This window comes from Protopterus annectens, chromosome 14.part0 (assembly GCF_019279795.1).
Source record: "Protopterus annectens isolate FY-2018-M chromosome 14.part0, PAN1.0, whole genome shotgun sequence".
Lineage (NCBI taxonomy): Eukaryota > Metazoa > Chordata > Ceratodontiformes > Protopteridae > Protopterus > Protopterus annectens.
In genome coordinates this window covers 378,872,703-378,887,989 of record NC_056748.1, presented here as the reverse complement: position 1 = coordinate 378,887,989, position 15,287 = coordinate 378,872,703, and the positions used below count along the sequence as shown (strand labels likewise).

At 39.1% G+C, this 15,287-nt stretch overlaps 1 protein-coding gene across 1 annotated transcript in view; it reads right to left on the bottom strand.

Annotated features, from left to right (window-relative positions):
• Positions 1-8,799, bottom strand: part of SH3PXD2A (SH3 and PX domains 2A) — a 593,326-nt gene extending 584,527 nt beyond the window's left edge. The window contains exon 1 of the mRNA XM_044055559.1: positions 8,264-8,799. Within this exon, the coding sequence (XP_043911494.1) occupies positions 8,264-8,495 (232 nt within the window). The 5' untranslated portion in view covers positions 8,496-8,799. The remainder of the gene's footprint in view (positions 1-8,263) is intronic.
• Between the last annotated feature and the right edge of the window lie 6,488 nt (positions 8,800-15,287).

The window sequence follows — 15,287 nt, the reverse complement described above, 5'->3', positions numbered from 1 at the left end:
AGGACCGATCTAGTTCAGTGAGTGGGTTGTCATTCCTTATTATATTAAGGCTGGAAAAAACAGCAACTTTCAATATGTAATAATTACTCATCTTACATCCAACTGGCACTGCAAGGACATCCCTTAAGAAGTTTACAAATTATCTTTCTCCTCAGGGTTGAGGTCATTAATTTAGAGCATTTTGAATGACTTCAGCATTAGGGTTGATGATTAGTCCATGGCCCTTATAACATAATTAATTAACATAATGAAGAGATTCAGATTTGCGCGGGTTCTTACCTCTGAAACCTACAGACAAGTGCATACATTAAGCTTGGTGTTTCAGATGGAGGTTATAATCCATGACCTGGTGCTGGCACCAGTCAGATGGACAAATCATTGCCTTGTTCACTATGTAGTTGCTTTACCCTTTGATGGCTTACAGAATACTGACTCTGGTTATCTCAGACTTACTGATTCCTGACTTAATTAAAGAAATTCAGTGGTGAGGGGTCTGGATGACATTATTGAGGCCAATAACAGGACACTGTTTGATTTCTCAGCCTCATTCTGTGTACATTCCATCCATTTTGACCTACAGAAACACTTGAACTCTGTAGACTGAGTATGACTTGACAAAATTAGGGCACACATGGCACTAGGCTGGTCACTTTCATTACAGGCTTCTGTTGGACAAGCAGTTTTCAGTACATCATGTGGGGATCAACAGGAAGAAGTCTACTTGTCCTGAAAGATTTCTGTAGCAGTGGTTTGGCCATGACCATCTTTTGGGTGGTGGGCAAGGTGAGCAGTCCTTCCTGTCTTGCCATCTGAAAGGATTTTTTAGAAAAGCAACATGAATCACACACTGTTTTTCACTGCTAAGCTTCCCTGATCAGGTCAAGTGCTGACCAAGGTAAACTCTCAGGGGGGTTATGAGCAATCCTAAAGGGAGATCACCACCTTGAAACCTCCGTCTTGTTATTACCAAGTACAGTGATTTTATTTCTCTAGTCTCCAGAATTCATAGTTCTACTTGCAGACTGGATCCTTTTACTGCTAGGCTTTCTATATCACGTTGGCGGTATAGGGTCAAATTTTTTTCGAGATCACTTAGGTATAGCATGTGCTCATCAGATTTGATGAAGGCCTTAATTTCTCCAGTCTTCATAATGCTGGATGAGAAAATTATAACCCTATCTCAAACATTCCCTTTACTGGTAAGGTACTGAAAGGGTTGTGCATATATGTATCTGGGTTAATTTTTGAGACAATGATCCACCTCACTCTGCTTTTGGTCAAGACATGGTAATGAGAAGGTTCTCCCAGGGTTTTTAACAATCCCCAGTTAGTGAAGGTTCACTGTTATTAGGTCTTGATCATTTTACATCTCTGTCTCTGCAACATTTGGCACTTGTGACACTGAGATCTTTTTTAACTATTTCAGATGGTGCTGTCACAATCCTGGGACCACCCTTAATTAGTCTACCTCCTACCAATCTGGACAAACACAGAGGGTGGTGGTGGTGGGGATTAATTCTCCTTATCCCTATCATATGAGATGCTACATGTTTTTGATTTGGATACACTGCTGTTTTTCTTTTAATTAGGTGATATTAATTGAGGGGCAGGTTTACAATATCTCAGCTGTGCTGAGGAAATGCTGTTGTATTCCTTCTTTTAGTATCAGGTTTGTCTGAACTTATAAAGAACTTATGCCCACCTTAAACAAGCTAGTTTCAGATGTGGAATGCTTCCACAAGTGAATGGTCAATGACTGGCTTATGCTCAATGTTTCTAAGAAAGATGCCATGGTTAAACATGCCAATGTCGGGAACTCATCTGTTCCACTGTTATCCCCTAAAAGGTACTCTTGTTTCCACATGACTGCACTTACTAAGCTTTTAAATATAAACGTGGATCTTTCAGCAGTGCCACAAACCTTGACCTTTTACAGGTTACACAACTGCAACACCCTATACTTGGGGCTTCTTGACATGTAGCTTCATAATTTTCAACTTGCTCAAAACACCACAACTTGACTCGATCAGCATCTGCTGAAAATATCACATTACATTAGCTATGCAGTCTGCACTGGCTGATAGTTTGGTCAGATGCATACAAAGATCTACAGAACTGATACTGGACTGATAGTGTCTTGCAATCCTTCTATCCTAGGGCTGCTGGTTGTTCTAAGAGTTCATCTCAATTTTTCAGCCAAGTCCTTTGTTTTAAGGCAACCTTGCCTTTGGAACTTGTTACTGGATTGGCTACGGATGTTCTTGATTCTTAGGGGGTTTAAATAATCCCCAAAGACATTTACTTGAGCTCTCACATTATGTGTAATTTGAGACTTCATTTTTAGCCTTTAGTTAATTGTTTTTAATTGATTACATATTCGTATTTTTGTCTACTTAGTCTTATTATTTTATTGCAATGCTGGCCTTAAGCACCAACATAAACTTCAGTTTAAATATGTGTGTGTGTGTGTGTGTGTGTGTGTGTATATATATATATATATATATATATATATATATATATATATAGGTCTATATCATAAGCTCGAAGTCCAAAAAGAGCGACCACTCTTTAATCGACACCATATACCTGAAATCCGAAAAAGTTGAATGGACAGAACAGCGATTTTTTTTCCCCAGCGAAAAAAAAAAAATCACTGTTCCAAAAAAAACAACCAAACACAACAAAGTGGGAGGGGCTTCACCCCCCCCCACACCCCTACTTAAATATACAAAAGCCAAGATAGCACCACGGTGGCAGAAACGGCAAAGTCCTGAGAATGGCCCAGCAAATTTTTTTCCCTGGGGAAAAAATCGCTGTTCCGGCCATTCAGCTTTATGGGACTTTGAGCATTTAGTGTTGATTAAAGACCATTCTCTCTTTATAGACTTCGAGTTTATGATATAGACCCATATATACATATATATACACACACACACACACACACACACACACACACACACATATATATATATATACGAGTCTATGTTGAACTAATGTATGCCAACCCTTAACCTAACCCTGCCCCTAACCCCAAGCTTATAGTTTTCTTTGGAAAAAGCTGCTTCTATAACACTACCACTTCACAAGACACTCAGACATTCATAACATACCGTAGTATACACCCACAGCACTAGATCTATCCCCTTCATTAGCGCATCTCTAAGCCTAAACTGTGCATGCACACACCCACACACACCCTTAAAGCCAAAACTTTCAGCATAGCTGAAAGTTTTAGCATTAAGAACACAAATCCACATTCACATAAATAAAAGCATTAATTCTTACTCCTTTGTAACATCTGCAGCACTTGACAGAGTACTTCGAATTTCCCAAGCAATTTACCCTGTCAATGAACTGACGATCTGACAAAGTGAAGTGCATGCACGCGCACACACACACACACACACTATATATATATATATATATATATATATATATATATATATATATATATATATATAATACACAAGTGTGTGTGTGTGGGGGGGGTTGCACTATATTACACTGTAAACGCTCAAAGTCAAATGCAAAAATATTGACCACAAATGGTCAGAAACATGGGACTCCAACACACTAGTACACATGCGCCAAGAAAAAGCATCAAGGCATGCATAATCTAGCCTTTAAAAACAAACAAAAATATTGTTTTTATTTTGTAGGGAGGCAAGCCCCCTGTACCCCCCACAACACGTTAATAACATATATTATTTCCAAGATCGCCAAAACATTGTGGAAGGGCAAATTTCCCAACCCCAGAAATTGTGCAGTCTCGTACAGTTGTCAATTAGCTGCTTAGTCGACAATATGTGGTCAGCTAAGTAGTTGTCAACTTAATACATGGTCAACCATTTTAGAATACTATAGAGAGACATATATATATATATATATATATATATATACACACACACATATATATATATATACACACACATATATATATATATATATATATATATATATATACACACACACACACACATATATATATATATATATATATATATATATGTGTGTGTGTGTATATATATATATATATATATATATATATATATATATATATATATATATATATATATGGTTCCCCTTCACAAAGTCGAACGGCCACAATCTCGAAAGTCATATGGCCGAGACCATATGCTCGAAATTATGGAAGTTCAACTCTGTGAATGGGGAACGGCATAAAGCGCAGAATGGGAGATTTCCCTTTATGCACTGTACTGCGATCTTGGAGTTGGAATAAATAAGTAGTGGTGGGTGTAGGGGGTGCAGGGTGGCTTGCCCCCTGCAGAAACACTTTGTTGTGTTACGTTTCCCTTTATTCAGCTCCCTTTCACAAAGTTGAGCTTCAGAAACTCGAGCATATGGCTTCAACCATATGCATTTCGAGTTTCTGAACATTTGACTTTGTGAAGGGGAACCACATATGTATATATACATATATATATATATATATATATATATATGGTTTCACTTCATAATCTCAAATTACTGAAATCTTGAAATTCAGTAACCAGAGACTATAAAGTCGAACCATTCACAACACTGAAACTCACAATCCCGAATCACACAATCACAAACATACATACCCCATTACACCACTTAACATACACACCTTTCCACCCACAGCACACAAACCGCACAACCCTTCACTGCATATAAGCAGGGGGGCAAGCCCCCCTGCACCCCCCCACACTCCCCTACTTACATATATATATATATATATATATATATATATATATACCAACTCAGAGGTCGCACATAACAAACAAAAACAAACCACACGCCATCCTCTACTCACTAGCACACAAACACACATCACACATACACAAACACCAACAAATCCAACACTCACACCTCCCTACCCTTACCCATACACACAACGTACAAAAACACACACAGACAGTCATTTACCTGCGATTTCAGGCACCATAACACTACAATCGACATACTGGAAATGCATAAGCGCGGATTAGAGATATTCGAATTTGCTCTCATGCACTTTCGGCATTCTGGTTTTCAGCTTCATAGTCTCGGGTTACTGAATTTCGAGATTTCAGTAATTCGAGATTATGAAGTGAAACTACATAGACATATATATATATATATATATACACATACACTCACTCACACACACTTCTCTCATGAAAGAGCAAACATTCATATCAGCAAACTCCTAAACAGTGAACACAATAGAATAAATGCTCATATGAGCTACTGCATAAAAAAAAATCTTTTTTTCCTATTTTTGCTGTGCCCCCATGCCCCCAGTTAATTATATAAACTAACTCAGAGATCACATAACAGAGACGAAGGGCAAATTCCCTTACCACATGGTACCGCAATCCCACTCGAAAGACTGCTGGCAGAAACTCCATTCAAATGAATATTCACTTTTTTTTCTTTTACCACTTAAAAGCATTTGCTTATGTGACAGTTTATCCTTTAAGAGTACAACCATATATATGCATAGCTAAATTTACATTTGAGGTATGCTATTAAATGAGCAAAACAACTCATTCTGTTAATGGAATCAGTGATTCTAATGGCAGAGTTCAGGTGTTTGCTAGTTTTAAGTTTCTTTTCCTGTCTGCATTAATTTAGAATGTCTTATGTTTAAAAGGGTACACACTACAATGAGTAGTATTTCAGCTGGCATACATATATGAATAACACTTGGACCTTCTTGAGGATGTCTGATGAAATATTTGTCTCCTTGAACTTTGCTAATGGAAAGGACCTTGAGTAATCAACTGCATGAAGGCCAAGTGACTCTACTGTGTGACAACTTAAGGCTTTACCCTTATTTTCATATAATTTCTGGGCATTTAGGAGGAGAAGGTTCCAAACCAGTGTCCTACATTCAGAGGTAACTGTACATGGTTTGAACTGTGAACCTTTGAGGGTGATATAGGCAAGAACATTAACCAGAAAGTGAAGTTTAAGAAGAACAGAAAGGGAAAAAAACATTTGTCACCCCATAAAGAGCAGTGAGGCTAAAGGAAATAGCTTTCAAGACTTTTCTTAACATGTCCAAGGCTTTGGGCAATATTGTGTACTGAAAGGTCACTTTCCAAAACAATAATTTAAAATTACAAGCTTTTCACTGGTAGTGTAAACTTCTTCACTGAGTTTTGCCTGCTCAGAACAACAACTTTTGTTTACCACTGACAGTAAATCGATTTCCTGGGCTCTTCTAGCACTATTTTTAGTACACATTGGATGTACACACCAAAATGCAAGTACTGATCATTCTACCAGCCATTTTATGATGTTATTTCAGGTAACCAAACAGTTAAAGATGCATGGATTATTACAAAGAATGTTTCAGTATCAAAACTGCCTTAAAAATTTGATGTTGCAATTTTGATTTTACAATGTCACAGTAATGAAAGCCCAATCATAACTGCTCTAAGGACTGTCAGTATAGTGTTCTTAACTGATTTTGCTTGCACTCAGCTTTGACTTGTGCCTAAAAATTCATCAGAAATATGACTGCATCCCACTCTCATGTTTTACTTAAATGTTGAAAGAAGCTGAAGTTACAGAAGCTGTAATCAAACTCATTTTAATGCCATACTTCTAAGTTCATCTGAAGAGAAACAGCTGTGACTGCCACAGCTGTGAAGGGACAGTTTTGTAGTAGTGAAGTGCCCCCTTCAGCTCAATAACATGTTTCTTATTTATGGCCTGTTTCTCTTACTGCTACTTTCTGCAGCTTTGTATAACATTTGCACTTTCGGTTGGTCTTCATTTGACAAAGGGCTCTGAATGATTTCAGACAGGGATATGCAGTCATGAATTATTTTTAAGTAAGCTAGAATACAGGGAAGTCAAAAACAAACATTGCAGGATTTTTGGTAAATACTTAAGTAGATGTGCTATACACAAGCATCATTAAAGCTGCTACTCGAGTGAAATTTACAATTGTCTAAACAGAAATCATATGCCTCCTCAGAAGTACTTTTTACATACAGTTTTGGCATATGCTTCCATAAATGAACATAGAAAAAGCCAACGCATGTACTGTTTTACTGTTTCAGCTTCACTGTAAATGTTAGCACATAAGTATGTGAAATACTGGAGTGTGACACGGCAAGAAACTCATAATACAGCTGGCACACAGATGTAGGTTAGAAGTAAAGGACTTATCTGTATACTGAATATAATTGTTAGGTTATTTTGCTTACCAGTATAAATACATGTTCCTATAACTGCTAGGAACACTATGTCAATAAATGTGAAGGCTGTCAGAAATGATACTGAACAACTGTTTCTGTGTCAGTAAGTATGTGCAGATTAAGACTGCTGACACTGCATTATAACATGCTACGTATGCACCCCTTTAATAACAAGCATCGTAAATTAAAGAAAAAAGGTCTTATGACAAAAAAGGACTGGAAATATTCCAGTTTTCTGCACAATGTCATTTACAGATAACAGGTAGGCTACTGGACAAATTACCATGATCTAATCTAGTGGCATTTCTTTATTTTTCTTTTTACCCATAACCCTTTTTGTTTATTTGCATCTTCTCTACTAGAAGGAGCGACACATACTACAGAACCTGCATGAGCTACCTACAGAAGAACACTTGGACACTCAGAGAAAACTGAAGTTTTGTAATGCAGCAATCTACTTCAGAACACATGTAACAAACACATTGCTGTGCTAGTGTTAAATACCAGTGGGCAGTCTTATTTTCAGCTGTACTCGGTGTATTCATTTTATTGTTATATGTTTTATTCCACTTTAGGCATGCAAACAGAAATCTAGAGCACTTATGGCCCTTGCTAATATGGGCGCTGGAGGTGCAGTGGAACTTGATGGGAACAAGTAACATGTACCAATCCACAAACCTTGACAACAAAATTGTCTAAGGTGAAATGGCAAGTAATGCATGTTAAAATATCTTTGCTCCAAACAATAAGATTTATGTACAGAATCTGCAACATGTATACAGATGGCTTGTGTGCATATATGTGTTGGGGGATCTGTAAAAAAGAACAAGCTATGCATTAAAAAACACATTTTTCTTAGTAGTCCATATTTTCTCATTAATACTTAAACCTAGAAGGCATTCTTGCAGCAGAAAGCAAATTTGGCACAAAGCCCAAACCAGCAAGGAGATACTTCAGGCTCTTAAAACAGCATAATCCTGGGATGTACATTGCACTTGATGGTTCACTACTGACAGATTAGGCCAAAACAGTACTATATGATTACATTAACATACATAAAATAATTAGTTTATATTTGAACTCACCACTCTCGTTTTTCTCAATGACATCCACAACTTCTCCAGCCTTTAAGCTGATTTCAGAGATTTCCTGCTTCTCATAGTTAGCTACCACGACATACTGCTCCAGGATCATTGGGTCGGAGTTGCCATCAGCACCTGAGGAAGGAAAAAAGCAAGCTGTCAGCCAGCTTCCAGCCATAGCTCCTCGCGAGCAGCCTCCGTCTGTTCGACTCACGATAGGCCGATTTGTCAGCATCCTTCAGCCAATCACTGTACAACAGAGGCTCACAACATGTCCTTAAGCAGCTGGCCATATAGAAATGTGCTGTTGTGGCCCACAAGGCAGCACATCGGAACATTTGAGAAAGCCTAATTTCTCCCTTTCTAAGTCCTGTTACTGATACCTTTCATGTTGCACTCCAAGATTAATGTAACAAACACAACTTTTTCTACTGCCATCCCATTCAGACTGAACAAAAAACTTTACATAGCTTATACTCAAATCCATAAAAAAACAAGAACCCAAAAAGCAAGAAAAGATTGTAAAAACAGTAAGTGGATTTCTTCCTCTAACATACAAATCCTTCTTCTCTCAGTAAGACTGAAGCTGGAAATCAACTTGGGGATTGTGGCTACCAATCATATTCGGCTAAAATACAGCCCTTAAATAGAAACATATGAGTAAGATGGAGAAGGGGCGGGAGCAGGGGGACCGTTGAAAGACTGTTTACTTGAAACAGAATAAAAGTTAAACAGGCACAGCCTCAGAGTAACATGTCTTACTATCCCAAAAGATGTGTGTTCTGTTTAGAACTTGGTTCATTGTAGCGTTGCAATTACATTTACATCAGATAGTTAGAGAATACATTGCCTGCAGGCCCATTCAAATTGCAGTGCTTATTCTATAGCAACAATAATATCTGAAGTAAGGAATGTTTTTTTTTTTATTCTCATCTGGTTTCATGTTAGCTGGCAGTGAAAGGTTCATTGCCTGGAATCTCAGCCCAGCCTTCTGCCATGTCACTGATTTTTCTTTGTCCTTGTTATTACTAAGCTGGGTAAAATGCTTGCAGGGAAACAGATGAAACAACATTTTTAAAGCTATTCTCCTTCCCTAAACTACATAGAATTCCTGTAATTTGACTAACTGCTAGTAGTTCAAATTCCAAGTATTGCAACTTGTACCTGCATAAAGACTAATTTCTATCAAACAGAACTCCTTAACTGCTTGAAAATAAATTTATCATATTTACACAGTACTACAAAAACATCAAAATGAATTAAACAACTGAACAACATTAAGGTTTTGGGCCTAACTATACTGCAGACAGCCAAGATTTTATTAGCTGCCCAGTGACCTAGCAGGGAGGGATGGAATTGGGCAACCAGTGCTAGTTTGACCACCTGGACAAAAACTTTGCCTGCAGGAAGGCAAACTACATACCTCCTGCAACATGGGACTCAGGGATTAGGAGCCTGCTAAGATGTGTTCAACCAGTTTTGTTGGAAATTGTGGGTATGTGAAAGTATACACTCCCACTAGGTCCACCACAACAGGCACTGCACTATGCTTTACAGTCAATGGAAGGACTGAATCAGGCAAAAAATCTCTTAATCCATGCTGGATAGTGGACACGAGTGCCCTGGCCCTTGTCTTCATCTTCCAATGTTGTGATGTCAGAGGCTGATATGAATGAATGGACCCACAGGTCACAGGGACTTGATGGTCTTGGGCACAAAAAATATTTAAAGTTAATTTTTATTTTTTGTGTATTTTTTGCCCTACTTCCTGCCTCCTGCTGATCATCAGCACCTATCAGCCAAAAAGCCCATTCCTTCTGCTTTCAAAGGGGTGACAGCCAACTAAGAAAGGCTGTAATTTATTAATCCTGGATAAGCTCCAGAGTTTGGCATGCAATAGGCATCAGCAAGGGTATGTCACACACTTATACAAGTAATGTAACCACTCAAGATTGCCCTGCCCCATATGAACTAGCAACCCCATGTGGTTTTCAGTCTACACCTGGGATTCTACCATAGTACTATGTACCCAACCACATGCCTCCATACCTTCCTCCCAAAGAGAAATGAGCCCATAAAGCTGAATCACTCTTCCCTTCCCCTACCAAATGCAGCAGGAGCCTGAGCTGCTAATCAAACTTAGGTCACCTGTATCATAGTCAGGTCTTCATCCATCACTTCACGTCAATGGTGATGGTTAAAATAATTCTCAAAATGCATACATATTCTATTAGATAAATACATCTTACCACAAGAGCATATCAAAATGAATATGAACAAGCATAAATATGATGTTTTAGCTAGGTCTTGTTAATAGTACCTACCAGTGGAGAGGATTGTGATCTACAATGTATGTTGATAAACACTACAGAATGGACATTCGAATCTAAAAGAACGAGCATAACATTTGAAAAACTGCAAAATCACAAACACAATAAATTCAAAATAAAGATAATGCTAGAAAAATTACAGTACTTAGAGAAATGCAATCAATGCATGGACACTATCACCAAATGAAGCAAAAACTGCCAAGGTTTGAAACTTGGTCCAGCACACTAAATAACTGAAAGCACTGGTCAGTTACTAGGCTCAGTATTGGAATGTCAGGACCAGCAATGCCAAGTCCCCACAATCCAGAAGAAGTCGTCCATAAATGCAGAACAGTGAATATTGCTCCTCTCCTTTAAACTTTTTGGGGGGGGGGCAGGCAAGCACCCCAGCACCCCACCCCCAAACTTATATAAATGAACTCCAAGATCACCATACCTCAAAGAAAAGGGAATATTTCTGAAGAATCCAACTCATGATCTTCGTATATGTAAGTCTGTTTTTTGGACATTCAGTCACTACATTATTGAAATCAGAATTGGGAGTCCCGACCAACAAACAGTTACCCAATTACTGTTGTGTACTACGTGGCAAATGGAGCAATTCATAAACATATTGTCTCTCCCATTAGAAGTGTACCCACATATAGGCTGTTCCAGACAGATGATAATCCCTGTGAAAAAGGCATTTCCAAGGGGGAAATAGTTCCATAGGTAATATATCTTGATATTCTATCATTCAGAACATCTCAGTTACCAGGCAATGTGCACCAAGCATCCTGAACATTTTGAAGTCAGTAGGAATAATGGGAAACAAGCTGTCATTGCATAACTACTGCCTGATGACTTAATATCCAACCTAGCCAATCCATATGCACCTTTTATAGTACACATTTTGATGTTATTTTCGGATTCAAAAACTGATTACAGCTGAGAGATAGATAATATTCCCTATGAGAGATAGATAATATTCCCTACATCTGCACTTTAAGACAGTTTCCTCTTCAGAAAGCACTATCCATACTTAATGATTTGGTTACACAGGGTATTAAGTAGGAAGGGAAATAGGAGAGGAAGTGACTGCTGCATAAGGATTCCTATTGAGTTATCGGATGCCAAGTTATTGCAGAAAACTTATTAATGCAATACATCTCATCTCTCCCCTTTTCCTGGGGTTGTGCAACTTGCAGGGAGTGGCTATATAAGTTAAGTAGGGGAGCACACCCACTACACCCAGGGCCAACATTTACATATTTTCAGAATTTAGGCTCATCATTTCAATGCAACTACAGTAATAAGAGCCGTGATGAGTCAATAGGAAGCCAAGAAAAAGACCAGACTGAGAATATGGACAAAAGTCCTCTAAAAGCAATTTGCAAATGGAAAGACTGAACATATAAGCATGTGAACAGATAACCAAACAATCCTAAAGACAGTATGTGTGATTAATCACTACAATGCAATTGAGGAAGACCTACATGAGGCCAGTGGCCTCAAAAAGTTAATGTTATTTCCATGTGTGAGAACAGCAAGGGAAAAAATTATAAAAATGAATAAAGGTTGCAGGATGAAGAATATGAGAACAGATACTAACTATGCCTTGTAACACTGGTATGCAGTAGTCTTCTAGTGACTACCTGTACCTAAATTTGAAGTAAAAGTGATTGATAAATAACCTATTCTCCAAGTGTCCTGGTTTTAGCTATTAACTCAGATTCTGGAAGAGTCGGCCAGAAAGGGATGATAAGCATATGAGGTCAGCATGCCCATTCTAGAAGGAAGGGATGTATAAGTAAAATCTTACCAAACGAGCACCATCTAGAGGGCAGGTCCAGCATTATGCATCAGGGTTCGGGGATGAACACCTGAATGCTGTAAATAAATCAAAAGGTGCTTCAACAAAGTATTAGTTTAATGGTGTGCACACTTATGCAACTAGCTTACTGTATGTTTTTTATTTTTTATATTTTTCCCCTAACAGATTTGTTTGGTTTTCAGTTGAATTGTACAGGTTATAGGTCACATTAAAGGTGGGAAAAGTTTTGAAATGATTTATTGTGGTCTCATTTTTTTATATCACAAAAACCTGGCATTTTAACAGGGGTGTGTAAACTTTTTATATTCACTGTATGCCCTACTTTGTGTCATTAATGTTCAGAAAAATACTCAGGTGAGGGGAAGAGGAGGAAGAAAGTTAACTGCAAGTAAAACAATGTTTTTTTCTTAGTAATACTATTTTAGTAGTACATGATTTTCCTTGCATGTTATAAAGTACGAGGACAGTAATGTAAATAAGTGCTCCTGTTTTTTTCTTTCTCCCTTCTCTTTTTCTCCTTGTTCAGTTTTAAGCGATGTAGGCACTGCAGTGTAAAAAAAATCTGGTTGGCACAGCATGGCAAAATAAAAATTAGTGTACTTTTTCTCATTCTTGTATAGGGGAATGACTGGGTGAAGGCCATTAGCTTAATCTAGTAGCAAGTTTTAAGAGAGAGCAGTTTTTGAGACGGTCAGTGTAGGGCATCTGTTTTAGGCCAGTAATCCTCTTTGTGAGGTACTTCTGTGGCCTTTCCAGCTGCTGCAGATGTCTTGTGAGGTACATTCCAAAAGGGGTGTTGTACTCTATAATGGGTCTAATGAGTGTAGAGTAGAGGGGAACAATTACCTCTTTTTTCCTGGATGAGAACCCTTTTGTGAAGAAGTGTGCCACATAGAAGGATTTCCTGACTACTGTGGCAATGTGATTATCAATGGAGACACAACTGTCCACCTGGGTCCCAAGGTCTCATCACACATTTGGCATTAATTAGACTGAAGTTTATGTAGTAGTTCATGGGTACAGAGTTTTTACCAAAGGGGATGACAATGCACTTTTTGGCACTGAGCTTGAGGCCATGCCTCTGACACCAGGCATCTGTCTCAGTGAGGCCCTTCTGTAGGATGTCCACATAATTTGGGGACTCTACTATGGCTCCTACTTTGTAGTCATCTGTGAACTTCATTAGCCAGAGGCCTTCTGTGTTAGCCTGTACGTCAGAGACGTAGATACCAAACAGGAGAGGTCCCAGGACTGAACACTGTGGTACTCCACTTGTCACTGCTTTGAAGTCAGATTTGGAGTCTGCAACTTTTATAGTGTGGGTTCTGTCAGTGAGCCAGTTGGCAACCCATCTTGTGATGTTGGGATTTATACCTAGTTTAGTGAGTTTAGCTATAATTCCAGAATGGGGGATGGTGTTGAAAGCCTTGGAGAGGTCAAGATAGGCTGTGTGAACCACCTTACCCTCGTCTACGGCTTTGGTGACTGCCTCAAAAAAGTCCATCAGGTTCAGAAGGCATGATCTGCCTTTCACAAACCCGAACTGGGTGGGGTCCAAAGTTTGAAGGTTACCAATGTCCTTGTTTATGAGTTCCATGATGATACGTTCCATGGTCTTGCAGACCAGGCTCGTCAGGCTAATAGAGCAATAGTTCCCAGGATCAGTGGTGGTCCCCCCTTTGTGGAGTGGGATAACTGTTGCTGTGTGCCATTCAGTGGGCACAAAGCCTGAAGTGAGACTATGACCATGGTGCTTAGGTGGGGAGCCAGTTTGTTCTGAAGTTCGTGTAAAACGCAGCCTGGGATGTTGTCCAGTCCTATGGATGCTGTGTTTTTGGTTTTAGAGAGTGCAGCATTTACCTCCATAGATATGATTACAGGGACTCTGCATTCTTCCTGTATAGACATGGGCCCTTTAGAGGGTGAGAGAGGGGTAAAGTTAACACAGAACCTGTCTGCCAGGATGTTGGCAATATCAGTTGGTTCTGTAATTTTCATGCCATTGTGCTGTAACTCAGAGCAGATCTTGGTATTGCCATTGAGATTCTTAACATAGCTATAGAATGCTTTGTGGTTGCCCTTAGAATTCGTGGCAATTTTGTTTTTGTAGCTAGCTTTGGAGAATCTTATAAGGGATCTTAGCTTCTTACAGAGGCTGACCAGGGAGCTCTCTCTTTTGCAACAGTTTCGTCCTTGTATTGTAGAGTTTGTTTATGGCAGGGGACCACCAGATTGGCTTCCTTCTTTTGGAGGATAGCATCTTGGCTCTGTTTGGGATAGCACGATCCATGCACTTGTGTAAGTGCTTATACAGTGCATTTGTGTAGGATTCAGCAGTCGTAACTGTATTGTCCATCTGCATGGGTGTCATGATGTTCACCACTTCTGTCTTAAGAAGCATGAAGTTGGCTTTGGAGAAATTTTTTACCGTGGTTTCCTTAATGGTGGGTGGGGGCGGGATACGGATATCTAGGGTGATTAGCTTATAGTTGGATTTGACCAACGAGGAGTTGACTTCAAGTGTGGAACACCAGTCACTCATGTTGGTAATGACTAGGTCTAGTATATTGTTGCCCCTGGTGGGGGTGTGGATAAGTTGATCCAGGGCATTGGAATTTATGAATTCCAGAAAGCGTTGAGTGAAGGAGCTGGTACATGAGTAGTTTTCCCAGTTAATGGTGGGGTAGTTGAAATCGCCCATTATTAGGGTGTTTGGTTGAACCCTAACATTTTCCAGTATATCAAGAAAAGAGGAGTGGGAATCCTGGGACACGGCGGGGGATCTGTAGCAAACTACAATTTGGATTGCAGTTTTGCCCAGAGTTAATTGCACTTGGATAACCTCGGATGCATTATGCTGCACAACTAGCCTGGAGGTGTGGAA